Source organism: Microtus ochrogaster, linkage group LG7_11 (genome assembly GCF_000317375.1).
Source record: "Microtus ochrogaster isolate Prairie Vole_2 linkage group LG7_11, MicOch1.0, whole genome shotgun sequence".
NCBI classification, from domain to species: Eukaryota; Metazoa; Chordata; class Mammalia; order Rodentia; family Cricetidae; genus Microtus; species Microtus ochrogaster.
In genome coordinates this window covers 1961238-1983544 of record NC_022032.1, presented here as the reverse complement: position 1 = coordinate 1983544, position 22307 = coordinate 1961238, and the positions used below count along the sequence as shown (strand labels likewise).

The window sequence follows — 22307 nt, the reverse complement described above, 5'->3', positions numbered from 1 at the left end:
CACTCCTCTCCCCCTCCCTCTCCAGTCCAATGGGCAGTCAGGGTTCCCTGCCCTGTGGTAAGTCCTAGGTCCTCCCCCCTCCGTCTATATTTAGGAAGGTGAACATCCAAACTGGCTAGGCTCCCGCAAAGCCAGCACATTATGTAGGATCAAAACCCCGTGCCATTGTCCAGAGTATAGCTGGGTTGTGGAGGCATGTTCAGCTTCCCAAGGACCCAGGCTGCCTCTCTAGCACACCATCTTCATCATCATCATCATCACCACCACCACCACCATCACCTTAGAAATCTCTTCCCTTTAGGCTGAAGGGATCACTATTTGAACAGCATGGTAATATAGTTCAAGCACTCAGGAAGCTGAGGCAAGAGATCATGGGTGTATGGCCAACCTCAGCTACAAACCCCAGGCCAACATTAAATAATGACAATGAAGACTGTCTCTGAGCCTCACTCTTAATACTGAGTAACTGAAGTTCAGGGGGGAAAAGTCACATAATGTATCCAAGATCAAAACAAAGCATTGGCATAATAATACATTGACCCCCACCTATCTCTCTCTATAATTTTCCCATAATCTATCTTTGCTTGTGTTTAATAACTCATTGTTAAATTAGCCTATCTGTATGACCTAGTTAGATTTCTGTTGCTGTGATTAAGAATTCTAACAAAAAGTAACTTAGGAGAAAGAGTTTATTTGGCTAACAGCTCAATGTCCACCATTGAGGAGAAGCCCAGGCAAGCGCGTAGAGCCAGGTACCAAAGCAGAGACAGCAGAGAAATGCGACTTTCTCTGCCTGGCTCTGCCTGCTTCCTCACACAAAGCAGGCCCACCTGCCTAGGGATAGCATCATGCCCAGTGGGCTAGGCCTCCTTCCAATTAGCAATCAAGAAAATGTCACACAGACATGCCCACAGGCTAGTCTGCTAGAGGCCGCTCTTCAGTAGAGATCCTTTCTTCCCAAGTGTGTCAAGCTGACAGCAAAGATTTGGTGTTACCCAGACTCTGACAAACAGCACCCATGCACACTCATGCACGCGTGCGCATGCGCGCGCGCACACACACACACACACACACACACACACACACCTCTTACACCTCTTGTTTTAATTTGGATCATCATCGACAAAAGAGTGCATGGTTTCTTAAATTTTTTTAAAATGTCTTTTCCTTCTGGTGGTTCCCATTTCCCTTCTCAGATGGTTGGCTAAAGATAATTTCAAAGGGAAAATGATTAATACTTTTTAAATACCAGCAATAACTGAGACAGTAACAGACCTTCCCTAGAAGAGGGTCTCTTGCTTGCACTACAGCAGTGGAGAGAAGCCACAAATAACACCTGACTATGAAGTTGGGGAGGGGAAGAACGGGCGGGGCTGTCTTGGAGCCAGTGAGTGTGGCAAGGAGCAAAAAACAAAGATGAAATCTCAGTATTTGCTTCTTTCTCTCTTAGCACTGCCAACAGCCAATGCCTGGTTGAACCCCGAGTCCCAGGAGACTTCTTTCATCACAAGACCCCAAAGAATTCACAGGGGACACTTGTCTAGTTTTCAGGGTTAAACTCTGTAAACCCAAGAGCGATGAGGGAAGAAAAGCTATACAAAGTGGGTGGTCATAGGCTCATGAGCAGCCTTAAATTAAGTGGTTATAAGGAGGATAAATGAAGAATAAATACTTTAAAAACTACTTTTAGGGAGCAAGCGGGAACTTGGCTTTTCAGCTTGCCTTGCAAATGGCATGGAGCCTCAAAATTCCTTGTTATCAGTCACATTTGCTAGATAAGAGTGATAAAAAGAAAACAAAGGTAGAAAGGACAAGACACCCCAAACTTCTGACAGTGTAATCCTCAAGGCCTGTGGCCAAAAATGCCACAGTAGGAAATGAGGAGCTAGCTGGCAGCATTCGCATACAGAGCCGAGCCATAGGAGTCCATCGATGTACTGAGAGCGGAAGACTGGCAATCTGCAGGGCAGGGCTTTCTTCTCTCGCCCAGAACCTGACAAGTTCTCTCTAGGTGTGAGTGGAAGCTCTCTTTCTTGCACACTGGCCGCCCTCCATTACAACATTGTGAACCCAGCCAAAGAGATTATGTTATTGATAGAACAGGCAAATATTCCTACACCCTTGCCTACACATATGGAGCATGTAATATCAGAGGAGCTGATCACTCTCCCAGTTAGCAGCTTCTCAGAGACTTCTCCAAGAGGAGTGGACCAAGGGAGAGAGAACAACTCCTGACTTGCCGGTGATAGTCACCAGTACTAATGTGACAGCCTTGATTAACAATGGAGTCCGTTTTGATCAACAACAACCGAAGACAGTTTTGAGATGGATGAACAAATACGCGTGCACATGCGTGAGCGCACACATGCACACGTACACACACACAGAACCTGAATGGTCTCAGAGCAGACCCTTCCTTAGCCACTGAAAGGAAGGCTAAGATGAGGTTTGGATGCTCCTGGCCTTTCTGCCAGACACTCCACTACTTCCTTGAAAAGCAGCAGCTCCGGCGGGAAGTGTGCCGAGAATCCTCCGAAGAGAATCATAGGGGAAGCCATTATTGTGCACAGCTGTTTTCATTTCCTTCAAGTAAAATCGGTGCTGTGTGTGCATTACCTCGTTCTCAGAAGCCGAGTCACCCTTAGCCCTCACTGACTCTGGTGACCACAGGAGAACTTGAGCTTGGACTTGGGATAACCTCAGCTGACTCCAAGTGACAGTAGGTTGTGGATTACTTATTAATGGCAGTTGGAAAAAATTAGATTTTTTTTTCCTTACTCATATAATTTAAAGATTACAGAGTATGGGTTTTAAAGGTCAGAGTGAATTACTAATTAAGTTGAAGCATTTGAAATTAGCATGTAAAACCTCTACTCATAATAGCGATTAAGGAATAATTAATCATGTAGAGGAAAATGGCTGCCAAGTGGGGACAGTGGTAAAATTACTTTTTAACTAATTACTATGGAGTTTCCAGATGATGTCACTGGGAAACTGGATAGTCCTAGCTCCATTTCCTTCTCTTTAGGCTGCTGGGTTTGTTGTTGCTGTTTTCAAACTAAGGGCTATAAAGATAGCCCAGTAAGTAGATTCCTTGTCAAAGTGCTTCCTATACAAGCAACAGAGACCCCACATTTGGGCCCCACCTAGAACCCAGATAAAGTCTGGGTATGGTGGCACATTCTTGAAATCCCAGTGCTGTGGAGATAGAAACAGCAAGACCTGTGGGGCTCAGGGGCCAAACAAAGCAAGGTTGTGAGAGACACTGTCTCAAAAACAATGTGGATGGTGCTCAAGAAGGAACAACACCCAAGGTTATCTTCTGGTCTCCAGGCAGAGGAGCATGCATCCCCTCCCCCACACGGTGCTTTCATAAATCGCACAGGCACGCGCACGCGTGTGCACACACACACACACACACACACACACTTAAATGTAAACAGCATTTAACAGACTTTCAGAACGGCACAATTAAGGCAGATGTTCACTGGTGCTGCCGACCTCATGGGTGCTAAGGTGCACACAGAGCAGCCGGAGTGTGTACCTGTTATTCCAGATGTGAAGGAATCTACAGCCATGGTATGAGAGATGTAGTCTCAAAACCACTGTAATTTTACTATAAATTACTATAAAGGCAGACATTTCAACCACCATAATATCATTTAGGATACTCTGAAGGCCAGTGCTGACTCCTCTTTTTAAGAATTTAGAAGCCTTTTGGGAGGCCAAGGCAGGACACTGACAGTTCCAGGCAGGCCTGAGCTACAAAGAGAGACCTTGTCTCAAAAAAAAAAATAAATAAATAAAATAAAAACTAATAGATACATAAAAGAACAAACAAAAGTATAATTTTAAATAATAAACTTTTGATTTTGTTTGCTGGTTATTTGGTGTTGTCTGGTGGTATATCTACCAGTTTTGGATCGTGTGCTTAGTCTATCCTGGCACACTCAGGATGGCAGCTTCTTGAATGCTCAGAGGGCAGCTGTGGCCACCACATCTGGCCTTTGCACATCCAATTTAAATATCACACAGTTGATTTTCCTCACGGATCTTCGATGAGGAAAAACACTAAGGCAGCACGCACAGGCAGACTCGTTATCTTAAGCAGTTTTTATTAATCAGCTAATCCACACAACAAACCTATGAGGTAGTTTAACATGCCTTGAATATGAACAGATTCGAAACCAGAAATGAGGAGGGGATCCATCCCTACAATAATATGTGGAACAGACAGATCCTTCTTAATTTTATTCTTACAAAAGAAAAGTAATCCATTGGACAAGCTGATCAAGTGAATGACAGATGGGTTGGTGGGGGGCGTGGTTACGACCTGGCAGTCTCCTATTGGGTTTAGCGTTTTTTGTATTCCCACTGGCTTGTCAAAAAAAAAAAAAAAAAAGAAGAAGTCTCACTCAGCTTTGACCGAAAGGTGGGGAGTTCTGCGGGAGGTCAGTGCTGTACATGTGGCCCCTTGTTCTTGCCTTTTGATATGGTTGGCCTAATAAACTTACTCCAACAGACAGCGTGAAGATCCCTGCAGTTTCAATTTATGTCCCTATGTCATCTAAGAGGCCAAGAAAATTCAAATCCTATTGGTCTTCCAGCCCAGCAGCAGCAGATGAGTTTTATGGCTACTTTATCAGCAGAAGGGATCGTTGCTGCATTTGCTGCTTAGTGGATTGCTTTATGAGCATATTTATTAGTTTGCCGCGCTGTGGCGACTGTATATAAGGAGAGCTCATCAATCTAGGACTCACTGCTTTGACATTTGTGGCCACTGGCACATGAGTTAGCCTCAAGCTTATTTCTGCACTAAAAGGGAAGAACGTTTTCTAAAGCAAATTTGAATTGTATTGCCAGGACAGGACTAGGGAGTGATTTAGTCCCCAGGGGAATCAGGGCTATATGCTTGGAGATCAGTGGTAGAGAACAGGAAAAATGCGTGTCGAATTCCCGAGATTATGTCATGGGATGGGAAGAGAAGAGAAAGAGACGTTTGACCATATCAACCATCAATGACTGTCCAATTGAACATAGACATCTCGGTTTAACACAGAGTTAATGGGGTGTGTGTTTTCCTCGTGTTCCAGGGTGTCCAGAGCGATGGCAGCATGTGTCTCTCTTCTTTCCAGCAGAATTAACTGGCCGTTTGAAAACATTTGCCCTAAATCCAACTCCCATCTACCCACAATGAAATCAGAAAGTAATATAAGACGTAATTAAACATACAGCCACACCAAAGGAACAGTGCACAGCAGTTTTCTGTGTAGAGGTGTTTCTATTCTATGGTCCCTAGGACACAGGAGCATTTCTGAGCTCTCCTGCATCACATGGTCTGGGCAAGTGGTCTTCATGGTGTGCTGGAACGAAACTCCCCTTATCTGCGTGGGCTTGAATAAACGTGAGGACAATCAAACCGACAAGATTTCTGGTGGGGTGCTTGAGTCAGCTTGCCAAAGAGCAATGGTATTTCGATGAGGCACTCTGAAATAATCAGATTATTAGAGCTGGAGGTTCAACTATAAAGGGCTTGGCAAGGCTTCACTGTAACGCAAAGGGAATCTATATTCCTAGGCTTTTCTATCTTAGGTCGTTAAAAAGAAATAAACACAACACTTCAGGGAAAGAGCTCAGGCACTAAACATAAACAGAAAAAAAGATTTAAAAATACAAAATTCAGACTATGCTTATTTTACAGCAGAATCGACAAATAAAGCTTTATCCCACACATTCAGAAGAGCCATCACTGGACAGTTGTAGCTCTGTTGTGTGCTTCTTCCCAAAACAGCAAAATAAAACTGGTGTCACCACACCCGTCTTCCTCCCCACTTGCAGCGTGGGGTGGTGTGTGACCTTCCTTTTCACAGCCACAGTGACTGTGACCCCCTCACACAACAAAACAGGCACCTTAAGAACAACACTGTACATCCGTGTCGTCTCATGTATTGCTCACTGGCTGTAACCACTTCTGATCTCCGTGGAAAGCAATGACGTCCGGAAAAGTCCGACTTCATTAGATTGGTGGTCACAAGGTGTAAAGGGCTGCTCCAGCCAGCTGAGAGCCCAGGAACGAAAGTTCTGCATCTACCTTGTGGTGTCTACAAGACACTACCTCCCATCCCAACACAGAGCAATTAACCCTGGAGGAGGAATTTTACAGTTGCACACAGACTCCATCCTGTCTGGTCTATCCTCTGCCCAGAGGCATTCTTTTTCAAGTCACCGATTCCCAGCTCAGCAACTCGGTGGAAGAGAAACAGAAGAATGGAGCGTCTTTAGGATTTAGTCACTTTCTCCCCGAATCATCACTGTCCCAAATGAAAGCCCACAATTCAGGCCAACTTTCTAAGAACTACTTCCATCTCACTCTGGGGTTTACATTCTCCTTCGGATACCTTCAGTAAAGCATCACACCAAGGTCAGATGCTACGGCAACATTTGGAGTTAATAGGATCATCATGCAATCAAACTAATTCTTTTCCTAAGCTATGATCTGGCAGCTTGCAAGGAGAACTTGGCTTAATCTTGGGAAGCTCTCCATCAAGGTGATCCAGCATGAAGGTCCTTCCTCTCTGTTCCCACCTACTCTCATGCTCCCGGCATGTAGAGACAAGGCTGGCTCATGGGTGTGAAGCAGGAAGGACCAGTAGTCTGTCTGTTACATAACTTCCACAAAACCACTATTTGTTCTGTTTCTGTGGGTGTTGTCACCAACTATGTTCCCCGTGATGACAAAAGTATGTTTGTTAATGAATCTAGGAGACTTACATGATAATCATGAAGGGTCTCACGGAATCACTGCAACTCTAAGGAAATCTAGAATAAATAGGAAATTAAATTTTTTCACTCTTTGTAAGTTCAAATAATGCTCCAACTAGCTGCTGTGTGATTGCAGTTTGGAACTTGTGCTAAACATGTTACCAAGAAAGGATTCTTTAAACTCATCTGAGTATAATTTGCCACTAAATTAAACGAAGAAAAGAAATCTTATCTACTTCCAAAAATCAAGATTGGTCATGTGTTAATCTGTGCATCCTTGAAAGAAGTGTTCATTGCTCGAGAAAGGGTCCTCTTGGGGTTGGTGAGCAGTTCTCTGCCACAGAGAAATGCCGGCATCTCTTCTCAGCTCTTGACTGATGCATTCACTACTTATTCTTCAGGCTGTAAGACAGAAAGGAAGACAATGGTACTTTCCTCCAGAATTACACACGTTGGCACTCCCCTCTTCCACTCTCCCTCCCTTCAACCCCAACACCATCAAATTTAAATTAGGCTGAATTTAGATGGTGAATCATTTTAGTGTGTGTGAGTATGTAGTATGAGCGTGTATGTACACATGTGTCACATCTGTATGGCAGTTAGGAACAACTTCAAGTTTCCATCCTTATTTCTCTCCACCTTTAACCTCTTAGCCATCTCCCCAGGTCTTCTATAGTGATTCTTTTAGGAGATTAAATAATCTGTATTATGTAATGGCTGAATGATCAATGCCATCTCCATATTGTGAAGAATCTGCACTTCTACACTCACATTTGTGCCACTATTGCACTAGTAAACCTTGCAGATAGGCTGCTGTTGTAGGTCAAAGGGTTTGTAGCTGGGTGATATCAATGCCCGTTCTCCTCTGATAGCTTGCATAGGACCTTCCAGCATCACGAATGCTGGTTAGTAGGAGTAAATCTCCTAGCTGGGCACCAGCTTGACTCTACCATGTTTGGTTTCATAATGGAGTGTTGTCTTTAGCAGTAGGTCTTTACCATCAGGTTGTGGAAAGCAACCAGTAGCTTTTACAATAGTCTGTAATGCTTAGGGGATTTCATGGGACTTCTTTGGTCAAACACTCAACCTGGCACTAGAGCAGTAACTTGGTAGTGAAATATGTCTGGTTGGGTACTGTCTCTCCTGTTGGGTTTAAGGCTCAATACATAAGATGTAACCTATTACCTGATATTGCTAAAAAATGGCCAAGCACTAAATAGACTTAAAGGAAAATACAATATTATTGTTATGTCAAAGGAACACAGCAATAAAATGAATCCTAACGACATACTGCTATCCATACAGTTCAACCTGCATCAGAGAAGCTTCTTGCAGTGGGTGAGAATTAATAAAGACACCCACGATTGAGCAATGTTCAGAGTTAGAGACTTTAGAGCACCTGGACCCAAATGGGATGTGTTTATCAAACGCTTCCACTCAAGGCTCAGGGATCAAAGTGGAAGAGAAAGCCAGAGGTGATGGATGATTCCAAGGAAACAGCATCTTCCAGATGCTCAGAGAGATTGTGGCAGCATCTGCAAGGTCTGTAGAGGTTCGAGCCAGATGGGGTCCCCGTTCTGAAAAGTGGGAATAGGCCCAGGATCTCACCTCTATGTAAGAAATTACGTGCAGCTTATACCGGTCATTTTGCTCTAGTCTTCCCTGGCCTTCAGCTCCCACAATCTCCCTGCCCTATCTTCCACGATGGTCCTTGAGCCTTGGGGATGAGGTATGACATAAATGTAATATGGTGGCTGAGCACTCCAGTCATTTATTCTTTGTACTTTACCCAACTGTGAGCTTCTGAAGCAACCACCATCTAAGGATGGAGAAATGTCCTGATAAGATATGAGGGCTGTACTAAACTATAGAGAGAGACCCATGAATTTAGAAGACGGTTTGATACCATGTCCATTTAGCAAAACAGCACTAAGAGGATTTACCCCTAGGGCCTGTGAGCTCCCCAGCCATGAATTCTTGACCACATTTGCAGTAGCAGGCATGAGTTTCCTCCTGTGGAGTGGGCCTTAAATCCTATTAGAAAGCAGTTGGTTACCCCTCTAACATTTGTGTGACTATTATACCTATGGGCATATCTTGTCATGCTGGCTATTATTGCAGTAAACAGGGTTCACAGATAAGTCATACTGTTTAGGATATCTCCGCAGCAGCTTGGATAGCATCTTTCTGTACAGAGAGCCAGATGTCTTGATGGCAATTTAATGAAAATGTTCAACATCTACAAAGTAAAACACTTTCACTCATACAAAACCTCATTCCCGCCCCCCCAAAAAAAGCTTCTGTTGAATATTCTGAGGATTAGAATGCTGTCAGTATAATGCAAAACCACAAAGAAAAGAGGCTCCACACTTTTTCTTCTTTCTAACGGCTTTGAAGTTTGGCCTTGAAATGACCTTGGAAACCACAGCCATGTTTAAAAATACTTCCCCTAAAAAGAAAAACCCTATTAAAAGAAAACAATCTTGCATTTGGTCTCTGTCACCAATAGTTCATGACCTAAGGAAATCCTACTGTCCTTGTCAACTGCATGAATTAATGCAACATAAAGGCCAAAAGTTCATACTTAGCAGGCAAGTATAATTCCATTTCCATAAACTGTGGAGATGAACATTTTTCAAATGAAAATGAGCCTGGACCGCACATGCGTGGGTACCAGTCAGGAGTCCAAGCACATCCGTGGGTACCAGTCAGGACCGCACATCCATGGGTACCAGTCAGGATCACACATGCGTGGGTACCAGTCAGGACCGCACATCCATGGGTACCAGTCAGGAGTCCAAGCACATCCACAGCAAGCAGTTGCCAATCCCGACTGCATCGCTCTTGGAATCCAGACGAGTGGGGAATTTTGTTTAAACTTATAGCGAAAGTGGTCTATTAAGGATTTAATCTCATAATGAGGAAAAATATCACTCAGTTCCCTTTATAGTCAGCATAATTATTCAGATCCTTTCTGAATGCAGAGAAGTGATGACAAATTAAAGGGCCTTTCAATTCCATATAGCTTTTTATAATTATTCCCCTGTAGCTGCTATCCTTGCTGGAATGGCTCCTTCGTATTTTATGTAGCATTCCATTGGATACAAAGAGCATGGAAATCTTTACTGCTATTAATAAATATGGAACTATTCAATCCGAGCAGAAAATTCCTTTTCATCTGAGAGATAAGCTGCATAATTCATATATTTTCAGAAATTTCTTAAAATAGAAAATTGAAGGAAAGCAGAGGAAGGCGAATTCATGACATTGTTTCTAGTTCTGTGGAAGGTGAGTGTTCCAGTTTGCTGTCTGTCGCTGTGATAAACACCGTGATGAAAAGCATATTTCATCATATAGATTATAATCTATCATCAAAGGAAGCTATAGCAGGAGCCTGGAGCGGATACTAAGGTGGCAACCAAGGAGAAATGGCTTTTGCCTGGCTTGCTCCCAGACTCACACGGCGCTACCTTTTTGTACAAGTTAGGCCTGCCTACTTATGGAGGGTGCTGCCCACAGGATCCGGCCCTCCTCTATCAATTACTAATCAAGGAAACTCACTTCAGACATGACCGCAGGGCAGTCCATCCGAGACATCAGCTGGAGAGCCCTCTTTCCCAGGTTTGTCAGGCTAGCCACGAGACTGATCATCACTTGTAGTCTCGCTGTCTGTGTCCAATTGGATCGAGTTGGAAGAGAGAATTTCAGTTGCCAACTACACAAGCCAACATAACACAGCTCCCTCTACAGCCAGCACACACAGTAAGCAGGATAAGCCTACCGCCCCCCTGTGAACACTTGCAACCTTTCTGAGAGAGAACGCTAGGTGTTAACTTCACTGGGGGTCTCGGAACACCATTGGAAAGAAATGGAACCACTTATAAAAGTTGCTCGTGTCTTCCAGAAGCTTCCATGTCAGAGAGTCATGGAATGACATGCAACTCCTGTGAACTGGAGCTCCTATGGCATGGGGTGGCCTTGGCACTAGACAGATGAGAATTGCGCCTCAGGATCAGGCAAACACAAGCACATCAGAGCTTTCTAGACCTTGCCATTTGCTGCATCTTAGATCCAAAACGTTCAAATGAGTGGATTTTGCTCCCACCCGGAGACCAGCCAGACATTGCAGTGTGACATCAAAAGACTCACTAAAAAATGATCTCACCTTTGAAAATGACCAGAAATGTACAGAGGTCCTCTTCCTGTGACTGAATCAGCATGCATGTTTGAGAGGGGGCATTAAAGGGGAATGGAATGACCCATCTGTCCCCACACTAAATTTCAACCACTCCATAATAAGCTAAACACCAAAGCAGAATAATATTGTCTGGTGTCATAGAGCTGCATATCTGACAGTCGGACCACAAGTAAACAGTGACAAAATGCCACCACAGGTCATGGTTCATAGGAAACTACACAGGCAGAGTGTCGGGCAAGGAGGAGTTGTGTTCTTAGATCTGTGTACTAAATAGTCACGATATAAACTATTTGACTGACCAAGCCATCTAGGAGGCTGAGGCAAGAGAATCACAGATTAAAGGTCTGGGAGAACATGAGTTCAAGGCCAGTCAGAGCAACTTAGTGAGGCCCTGTCTCAAGACAAAAAGGAAGAAAACAAGCAGGGCTAGGTACACAGCTCAGTACTACAGCCCTTGCTTACCGTGTGTCATGCCTAGGCTTCACCCCATCACCAAAAATATCCAACCTATATCCCCCAAAGTAGTTGGTAGCCAAAGGCTTAGTGCCTTTACTCAACTTTATCAGATGGCATAATGAAAAACCAAGTTAAAGTGTATTCCTCAAGGAACACCTGCTCTTTCATTCCTCCCTTCCCACACTCCCTCATTTAAAGACAGGATTCAGGGCATTCTCCTTGTTGTTCCTTTTTCCTATCATGTTGCAACCGATCAACTGCCGATCTTTTGGCCTCCTGCTTCACTTCGCATCTACTACTGTCTCAGCATCGTAGAAGCACCTCCTGCTCCAGAATGGAAAAGTATATTCTCATGAAACAAAAAGGACACTCTAACATGGTGGCTTTCAGACTCTGGACCACCTTCTGGGGAAGGATGCCCTAGGGATAATGCCTCTCCGTCACGATTCTGCAGATCACTTGAGGATCCTGCCCCTGCCATGGTCTCCTCTACAATGTCCATTTGCATAGGTTGCTCATTCTGCCTGGAAATTCGCCCAGATCCCTAAGGATCCTTAAAGAAGCCATGCGTTCCCCAGATAATCCTTGCCTGAATTCACCCTGACACAACCAACTGTAACTGGCTATTTCCAACAGCCACTTTGGAATAGGAAAGAAAGCTGTGAGAAAATGGCCAAGCTTCTGCAAGTGATAGGCAATTTCTATGCTTATGAAAGAGAGTCAGATGATAAAGGAGGCAGGTCAGACAGTTTCTGAGAACGGTAGCTGTCTGGAGAATGAAGGGTTCAGGAAATAGTGGGGAGGGGAGAAAGAGAATGTGGGGAAAGTTAGAACAGGAAGAAGACTGCCACCTCCGAATAATGCTCAAATCGTAAATGTCGTGGTCTACATGAATGGAATATTTGCAGAGTTCAACTTTAGTGGAACTCAGTGCAGTCTGGTGGGTAGAGGGAGTGGAGGGAAGAAGTGCTCAGATGTATGAGGGAGAAGAGAGATGCAGAAGCCATAGGCAGCATGAGTTACAAGTACAGCCAGGCCTTTGGATGCTGCAGGGCAGGGCCGTGCTGACTCAAAGTGCCCAAAGGCAAATGGGGTTCATTTGGCATCAGATAAACACAAGATGAATGTATTCAAATCTCTCCTGGGAATACAAATTCCAAACAGTGATTTCAGAAAATTCAGCTATCATGAACAGCCCAAAGTATAGGCTATTTACAAGGAATTTAGATATATCACTTCCTAATACACATAGACTTGCACAATTGACAAAGTATTTGTAATCAACTTACCAAAGCATCTAAAAAAAACAGCCTCCTTTACTTATATAAAATTTGCATTGTTTATATGCAAATGAATGCTCCTGGTGCATTTTAGAACAGTTTATTCCCTTAAGAAGGCAAACATTCTCTTTATAATCTTGTTTACACTATTCATTTGCTTTGCAAAACACTTTTTTTCCATAAAAAAAATTCTCAAAATAATGAATTGTTAGAGCCAGAAGGACCCCTGGGATTATCTCAGGAAGCCCAACTCCAGCGCTTCACAAATGCAGAAGCCTGAAAAAGCCCCTAGCACACAGGTATATCCATGCTCACCATTCCTGAGATCTAAGTTCTCACATCCACACTTCTCCTAGGGGGTTTGAGTCTCACAGGTAAATGTAAACAGGGCAAGAAGCTTACAAAACACTAAGATCTGATGCACATTAAGCTCCCTCTGACTGGGCAGGAGAGTGGACAGACTTGAGCCCCTTTCCTCCAATGTGTAGGGAAAGAACCTGTTAAGTACCTGCTCATTTTCAAGTCTTGGCACACATATGCTGTCCTCCAACCTCAACACTCCTCTTGCCTCAACGTTTTTCCAGACTTAGAGCCTGGTTCTAGCTGCTCTCTTGGATTATCCCGCTGACCACCTGTGCTGTGGGAGATTCTTCTGTCTATGTCTTGCTTTTATTGGCTAATGAATAAAGAACTGCTTTGAGCCTATGGCAAGGGCAGAACAGAACTAGGTGGGAAAAGCTAGGCTGTATGCTGGGAGAAAGAGGGCAGAGTTAAGAAAGAAGCCATGGAGCCACCAGAGACAGGTGCTGGGAACTTTACCCAGTAAGCCACAGCCACATGGCGATATACAGATTAATAGAAATGGGTTAAGTTAATGTAAGAGTTAGCCAATAAGAAGCTAGAGCTAATGGGCCAAGCAGTGGTTTAATTAATATAGTTTCTGTGTGATTATTTCGGTTCTGGGCGGCTAGGACAAACAAGCATCCTCCCTCCTCCAACACACCTGGTTTTATACTATAACCATATGTCGAAGCCCATGCTTAGTCTGGGCTGTATCTTCCTAACTCTATGTTGTCTATGTTATTACAGACCTGGCATAGGGAAGGGCATAACCTTTCCTCACTAAACCCATAAGAGGAATCAGAAAATGGATCAACTGCCACATCTGGAAGAAGCCTCAAGCTGTGCCCATGGCTCACTGGCTCTTCATTCTAAACAGGTCCATTTCCGGCCCATGGCCACTCGCTCTCCATTTTGAACAAGTCCATTTCTGGAGCATATTTTCAGGAAGATTCAGAGCTCTGCATCCCTATTGCTCAGCCATTTATTATTCTTATATATTCAAAGAACTTGTGATTGACAGTTAGGGAACATCACAGTTATATATTGACAGTTATTTTAAACATCACACCAGGGGCTGGAGAAAGGGTTCTGTGACTGAACATGAATACTTGTGTTTCAGTGGATCTGAGTTCAGTTCCCAGAACCTATGTCAGGCAGTTCCTAGTCACTGTGGGTAACCCCAGCTATGGGGGATCTGATACCCTCTTCTGGCCTCCATGGTCTCTCTCTCTCCTCCTGCTCCCTCTCTCAACAAACAAAGCCACCCAACCTCACATCAGTAGTGAGAGTGGATGTTAATGGGCAGAACTGTTAACTTTTTATCCTCATTTATCTCTAAAACAAAGGCATCGGTAGTCTTTCTAATGGGAGTTTCATGAGGAGGAAATGAGAAAATGCACGTGCCCAGGAATGACTAAAAAATGCAAAGACAGCTGGCAGTGGTGGCACACGCTTTAATCCCAGCACTCAGGAGGCAGAGGCAGGCAGATCTCTGAGTTCGAGGCCAGCCTGGTCTATGTCCCCATCCTCATCTCTAGTCACCAGAAAAGTGGCTGGCGCAGGCATGGCTGGTGCAGGCATGACTGTCTGCAGAGTCCAGGATGCTCATGTGTGAAAATGTCATGACAAAGCCATTATTTTATTTGTGTAACATATGCTAATTTAAAAAGATTCCTACAGAAGGGTTCTGCCTTTTCTCCAGGCCGTTGGGGTGAAGATCTTCAATCCTTAGAGAAATCTTTCCTATTGGTATTGGGACATAATAGTTTGCGGTGGTAAAGTGATGTCCCTGCTAAATTCTGAGGCAGTTCCAGCATAGAAGTTAGTCACACTTTAAAACCTCAGCTACATGGTTAGAGGGCAGAAGCCAAAGCACGCCTGCGCAGCCTCAGGGAGCAGAGTGTGCCTGAGCCAGAGTACAGACACAGCCACCGATCTAGCCAAGTTCACGTAGGCAGTGAAGCCATGGTCACCACTGCCAGCCCCAGGACTCAACCCAGCTTCCTGAGCCAGTGCCTCAATGCGCTTGGAGGACAGTGTGTCCTCATTATACAGGGTTGGGGCCCAGGAGCTCCAGAAATGCCACCTCCCCCAGATCCTGACTTCAACGCCTTCTCATTTGGCTGGTTCCCATTTGTAGCCAAGTGAAACTAACCGAAAGTCTAGCTCTTTCCTGGATTCTGAGATTCCTGCCAATGAATTCTTGAACTTGAGATGCATCGCTAATGAGAAGTCCAGGTGGGCAGAGGAGCCCTGGGGCTTACAACTGATGCCCCAAGTGCAGGTCTGCTGAACACTGTGTCCTACGCTTATAAAGTCTACACTAGCCCTTGGCAGTGCCAGAATGAACTGGCACCAGCTTAGGGCATTCTTGGAATCCTTTTTTTTTTTTAAATTCAGACTTCACTGTCATGCAGAGTAAGTACTGAGAAGGTTCAAGGTGCTAGGTCAGGAATTTGTCTGCAAGGTAGCATGCCAGAAACCCTTCAGAAGCTGTCAGAGAGAAGGCTTTACTTTCTAATGTCTGAACTTAAATCCTAGCACATGCTACCTCTGTGGCTATGCCTCAGTTTCCTGCACATAAAATGGCTATACTACACTGATGGACAGACCTCATTGGGTTGCCATGAAGACTGAGTTACTAAATGTAAGTACTATGTAGCCAGTTCATGGAAATAGCAAATGGTCTCTTGCAGTCATTATTCTTTTATTCGTCTTCTACGTGGGCCTCAGTTTTAGGCTAAGTCAATGCTAAGTCTGGTGAGAAAGGCAGACATAGAGTCAGGGCCTTGAGGCAGATCTAACTGCTAGAGAGCAGAGATAGCCGTGTTCCCTCTGCCCTACGAGGCATGATGAAAGTGCATCAAGATCTGGAGGGTCCATAATAGTACTCAAGCTAGAGAAGGCTGCATTGTCTACTGTGGTGTCTGCAGTGTGTGTGGCTATGATGGGTGGCTATTGCAGCATAAAATAAGATACTATCAAAAGTCAGTTGACGGCTCACATTAGCTGCATTGCAAATGTCCACAGCGACATACATGTGGTTCCCTAACCACACTCTGTGAGTAGACACAGAACTTTGTAACACAGTGCTAGTCCGGAGCCACCAAACATCTCTTCAATTAGATATACTTTTCAACATAAACTACAGTGCCGTCTTCCTTTTTATAGCTATGTGAAACACATTCATGTTTTTCAACACATAGGAAACAAAGTGAGGAGACAGCGGGGTAATTTTTGACTAGATGAACCACTGTTCTGTTCAACTGACCTTCACCTCTCTCTCTCTCTCAAGCACTTTGGTCTTCAGTAGATGAAGAGAAGTTGACACACTTTCTGAAATATTGCATTCCCCTGTTCGGCTCACAGCCAAACTTCCCGCAGAGCAGGGCTTCTGAAAACCTAGGGGCCTAACACCACCAACTGATCCCTGATTTGTTCAGGAGAGCAATGGTGAGCAACGGTCGGAGGAAGGCTGACCTTCTGGAATGGGGCAGAATGGGTTGAAGATGCAGAGGCCAAGCAACAGAAGCCCAGGACAGAGCTGGGAGGGGTGAGTTTGGGGAGGATAGGAGGGAAGTTCTGGTGGAAGGGGAATGATGAGGCTGTAGGAAAAATCATGGGTGAGTTGCACCTCAGAGAACAATAGGAATATAAGCCATCCTGCTGCGAGAGACACAGGGCCAAGCTCTGATGCCGAGGAAGGCACCATGGAGACGAAGGGGATTGTGAGAACAGATACCCATGTAGAGGGCCCTGGAATGAACTCTGGCACCCCAGCTGCCTGGTGAGTGCTAGCGATTGATGCGGGATGGTCTTTTGTATATGCGTTGCTTTTATTGGTGGATGAATAAAGCTTTCTGGGCCAATGGCTTAGCAGAGTAAAGCCAGGTGGGAAAGCAGAACAGAAACACAGAGAGTGGGTGGAGTCAAGGCGATGTCATTTAACTGTACAAGGAAAAGGACACTGGAACCTTACTGGTAGGCCACAGCCTCGTGGTGAGACACAGATTAATAGAAATGGGTTAACTTAAGATGTAAGAGCTAGCTAGGAATATGCCTAAGCTATTGGACAAACAATGTTGTAATTAGTGTAGTTTCTATGTGATAATTCAGGTCTGGGTATCTGGGAAACAGAAAAGCGGTCTCCATTTACAAGCAATAGCAGTAGCTTGATAATGTAGATTTTTATAACACATCTTGACAATAGTTAGACTGAACCCCCAGAGCCTGATACACGTTCACTTACTGTGATGTAGCAAGAAGAACGCTGACTCTGCAAGAATCTACCACAAAATGGTTGCCCCACAGTGTCATGGCAACCCCTTGAGCCTCAAACTCATCCTCTGCTCAGTGACTAAGATGAACCCCTTCTCTAGCTCCCCTTTCTCTCCAGATACTGATGTCCCATAGCTTGCCCAAGGGCAGTACTAGAGAGCCAACCCCAACCCTGTCATTTGGTTCCAAGTTTAGCGATTTTCTGTGAGTCTCATCAAAAGTAACTACACTCCAACATGGCAAATCCACAGAGAGAATTCCTACAACTTTCTCTCCAGCATTAGGGTTCACTTGACAACCAGCAGCAGCTATAACACGGAAACCTCCAATCGACACACATATCCATACATCCACCACCCACAGCTGCTGGCGTGTTTGATAAAAAGATCTAAACTCTCTCTTATCAATGTATTAAGAGGCTAGAGGAAGACAATGAGATCACAAAGGGTATCGAGAGCCTGTGGTTTGCTGTGGCATTCTCCAGGTCATCCAGATCTGGACCAAAACAAAAGAAAGCACATCCTACAGAGGAGAGGAGAGAGCTAGAGTTTCTGATCGGTGAACTCAACCTTTCAAAGCCATCCTTCCCACGGTGTCAGGAGGACATCCGGGACATAACTGGGGAATGTCATGTGACACCTTCTACAGCAAATTATTTCACTCTCTGAAAGGGGTGTAAGAAAGACGCGTGTAGGACATTAGTGAGGAACGAGGAAATGAGTGCGAGCCCTGTGTGAGTGGTTAATTCACTGTGAAGACAGCAACTGATGAGAAAACTATCACACTTATCACTTCATATTATCTGATGGTCTTACAACTCACTAAATTAGATGTTTCTCATTTTAATTAAGATTGGATAATGAGACCCACACACTTGCTAGCTAAGTAAAGTACCACCAGTGATTTTTTTCCTTTCGTGATCATTCTGTCACAGCAGACTTTCAAACATCAAAGGGGTCCTGCCTCATATGTTTGAGGTATAGAAAGCAAGATTTTCATCCACAAGTGTGCTGACAGGGGGGCCTTGCATGGTAGATGAGGCTAAGAAACACTGCTCTTGGGCTCGGTAGTCCTCTGAGATGCTGCGCGCCCCTCGTTAAGCCTTGCAGAAGCAGTCAATGTGTCTTTTCGGGTCTCCAAACTCCATCTCTCCAGCCCACTTTATACACAGAACAATGTGCTCACTGACCCCAGAGCACACCACCTTGCATGGAAGCTTCCCCAGCACGCCTCCCAGAGGCCAGAGGGGCAAGGCCCCTGCAGGAAAACTTGCAGCAAACCAAAATTGCTGGGCATAGGGAAAAGAAAAGCCAAGTCCAGGAGGATCCACATGGATCTCACCCTCACCACGGGTACGTCCCTGAGAAAGAAAGGAAAATTGGAACACACTTGGTGGAATGGAAACTCACTGACAATAGGAGCTCACCTTTTACAGGTGCCTGAGAGCCAGTCACTCTCACAAGGAAAAATGAGCCTCTTGGGGTACACCTTTTGCATAAATTTGGCTTCTGTAGAAACACTCACCAGAGTTTAGCTCTAAATGTAAGCAATTGGATTCTCTGCATTGGGACTGATTGATTCTCAAAGCCTATGACTATTTGCTGTTAGTTAATAGACAAAAAAGAGATCGATTAGGAAAAACTCAGGGCTAAAAAACAAGACATCCTGATTAAAATTCATGCTGACTGCTCTCATCCATCTCAGCCAGCACTGGTGAGTCCTGGTGGGGAAGAAAACCTTTTTTTTTTTTTTTGGTTGACTTTGTTAATACTGAAGAAGAAAGACTGAAGAGATGAGCTGTGTTCCTGTGGTCCTCAGAGAAAACCCTCAGTTCCTGAGACAGCATAATTATCTGCTTCTAGCCCATGACCTTTCTTTGCTGGTGACTGGTGTCTGGGAAGGAGAAGGGCTCAGAGAGACTCTGTGAGGGCCGCAGAGGCCAGGCCATGGTCAGCCCCTCCCCAGTTGCCACAGGAATGGGGGTTATCTGCAGCACGCAGGAGTGGCTTGGAATAGAGCTGCCTGCCATTCCCACAGATCCATCCCGCCTGCTGTAGCGAGTCCAGCAGAGGAGATTTTTCAGTCATTGAAAGCGCACACCACAAGCTACCATGGGGAGAATACGCAGTTGCAATGGTGAGGAAGAGGGAGTGGCATTTCTCAAGGTACATCCTTGGTGCTATTGCGATGACCTCTCCTTTCTAGATAGTGAGGCTGTTTCTGTTAACAAACAGCACGTGCCAATTAGACAGCTGTGTGTGACATCTAAATGGAACACTTGGCTGGCTCCTACGTGTCCCTGCTTTCCCAGCTGCGTGTGCCATCCAGCCTGGCTAATCTCATAAACCACAGGGGATACACATCCCCTTCCCTTGATCCTTTGTTGATGTTCCTTTCCCCTACCCCAACCCCTTTTTTGGCTTCTCCTACTCTCTCACAGCCTGACCGAGGTCCATGAAATAGCAGCTCCCTGCTGCTGCCATGAAAGCTCTTACTGGCCATGAGAAATAAAGAAAATCATAGTATGTCTGGAGAGCTGTGGGCCTGGGGGCCAGGCGGACCCATACGAGAACTGGAACATAGATAGGCCTGGCCATTTCCCAGTCATGTGACTGGAGAGAACAGCTTTGGCTTTCTCAGCCCTACCCTACCATCTGACCGTACTCAAATATGGCAATCCTGATATTTGTTCTTTGTATAAATTTAGAGCCACACACTGTTTTAATGTGATAGAGATGTAGCAAGAAACCAAAATGGCAGAAGCCAGCATCTTGTAGTTTGGATGTGGGATGCGGATGAGTGGAATGAATAAATTATATCCCACTTCAGACACGAATAAAGACAATGAAGGGCAGAGTACCAAGAAGAGAGGCCCAGGCATGTGCAGCCACTTGCCATGTGCCGGTCATGGTTGCCAGGGACAGCAGCGGTTCGGACCAGCAAGAGATAAGGCAAGGGACAAGACCTTGCTAATGAGCTCTTCAAAGGGAACAAAGAACTCTGTGCAGCTGGAGCTAAAAGAAAGAGGCAAGAAGCTGGCAACGGGACAAAGACATGCCTGGAGGGAGGAATGTTAGGTGCATGTAGTCCTGTAGGCTGTCCTACATGCTCGGATTTTTATGTGAATGGAATAGAAACCTGGTCCGGTGTTTGGAACCAAGTGGTAACCCAATTACTAAGGATGCAGTGAATTACAAAAAGAAGGGGATGCAAAGGATGGGAGGGGTGAGGAGAAGGAACGATAACAGCATCAAGGGTGTGACTTCCCGGAAAAGGGATGTTACAGCGTAATGCTTTCAAACCTTCTCACAACCTACTCGTCCTTCATCTGAGACTGTGTGACTGACGTGTGAAATTCTGATGGGAAATTTTTGTATTGTCTGAATATTGAAAGCATCAGAAATGAAGTTTATAACCAAGGCATGTTGCTGTGCTGTATATCGTTGGGGGTGAGTTCTGCATGGAAAGTTTCAAGGGCTTCAGATAATGCTGTACTGCCTGGCATGGGTACCAACATAAGTGTGCTCTTGACTGCCATGTATTCTACGTGTGATTCTACATCAACTTACATAGTGTAAAAGAGAATTCTCTAGAACAAACAGAAGAAGACCAAGGTAGGGATGAGCCTGGCTGGGCCCTTGGCCACTTGACAGCAAACTTGTTTGTTTACAGCTGTTCTATGATTGTATGGATTTTGGTTTGTTTATTTTTGTTTTTGATTTATGGCTTTTCCCAAGTGGATAACTGTCAAGAGATACACAGATGCCACGTGAACAAGCTCATTGCTATATAAGGTTATTGACTGACTTCTGGAGTAATTAGGAAGATTCTGGAGAAAGAAAGATAAGCTCGTATCTCCAGCATTGAGTTGTCTGTGGACAGCTATACAGAGATATACCAGAGAGACCAAAAATACTATATATTCATCCAAATTTTCCCCAAATATATGTTTCTTTATGTAATATTTCCCTATGAGAATGACTCCTTTCTAGGACCTGAGCCAGAAATCTGGGAATAAGAGACCGTGCCCAGGACACTGGGAATCATATCATGTGACACCATTCTTGCATGAGAAGCTCTCCTGGCTTCTGCACACGCGCTGTTAATGGCACCTTCCTCAAGGGCGCTTAGCCCAGGCTAACTCCCTTCCTTGTGTCTTGCTTCACCCTCTAATCAACCACTGCTCGGGAGGAGAGCAGCTCTCACCAGGCCTCTTCACTCCCTGGAGCTTTTCCATTTTCCTTTCCTGACTTAAGGGTTTAGATTTACATGCTCCTTCAGCTGGTTACCAAAGAGACCCTGCCTCCAGCCAAAGGGTCCAGCCAGAGTGAGCTCTCAGCTCTCCTCCAGTGGAAAGGACTTGAGGGTTTCCTTTGTTAGTTCTCCCACTTAGCCTGGAGAAGTGTGACTCCCTGTGTCCGAGGTGGCCCTGAGGGTGCAGAGTGCAGGCCTGTACCTCACAGGAGAACAGTAGATGAAGCATCCCAATGCGGATCCTACCTGCTTTTCCCAACCTGTTTCCAATAAGAGAAGCTTCAGGGGCTATCTCTGAGAGGTGAACTAGGTTACTTGAGGTGGAAAGGCCCACCTTCATTCTCGGTTGAGCCATTCCACATGGACTAGGAGCCCATACTAAATTAAAAAGAGACAACAAGAAAAGTTGACAATAGGCATTTATCACTTTCTGTCTCCTGGCAGCAGAAACAATGTGGTCCAATGCTGCAAGCCCCTGCTTCTCTTCCAGGATGAACTGCACTCCTGAACTGTGAGTCAAAGTCAGCCCTTCCTCTTTTAAGCTCCTTTATCAGGTGTCTTGCTATAGAAAACACAGTTAGCTAATACAGCAAAGTAACACAGGTTGTTCGCTTCTGTGCATACTGGCGATCATACATCAACTTCATCAGTATGGCTATAGGATAGGATCATTTCAGGTTCCCTATCCTCAGCTGCCCCAGGAACTAACTGGGGACCTCGGCTTGGGCACCTGGAAG

The 22307-nt window shown here is 44.9% G+C and overlaps 1 protein-coding gene across 2 annotated transcripts in view; it reads right to left on the bottom strand.

The window, feature by feature from the left end:
- Positions 1-4102: 4102 nt before the first annotated feature.
- Positions 4103-22307, bottom strand: part of Zmat4 (zinc finger matrin-type 4) — a 351995-nt gene continuing 333790 nt past the window's right edge. For both annotated transcript variants that reach the window (XM_026786971.1, XM_005362434.2), the window contains exon 7: positions 4103-7164. Coding sequence is in view for 1 of the 2 variants with exons in the window: in XM_005362434.2 (XP_005362491.1) it covers positions 7149-7164 (16 nt within the window). In the remaining variant the exon portion in view is untranslated. The remainder of the gene's footprint in view (positions 7165-22307) is intronic.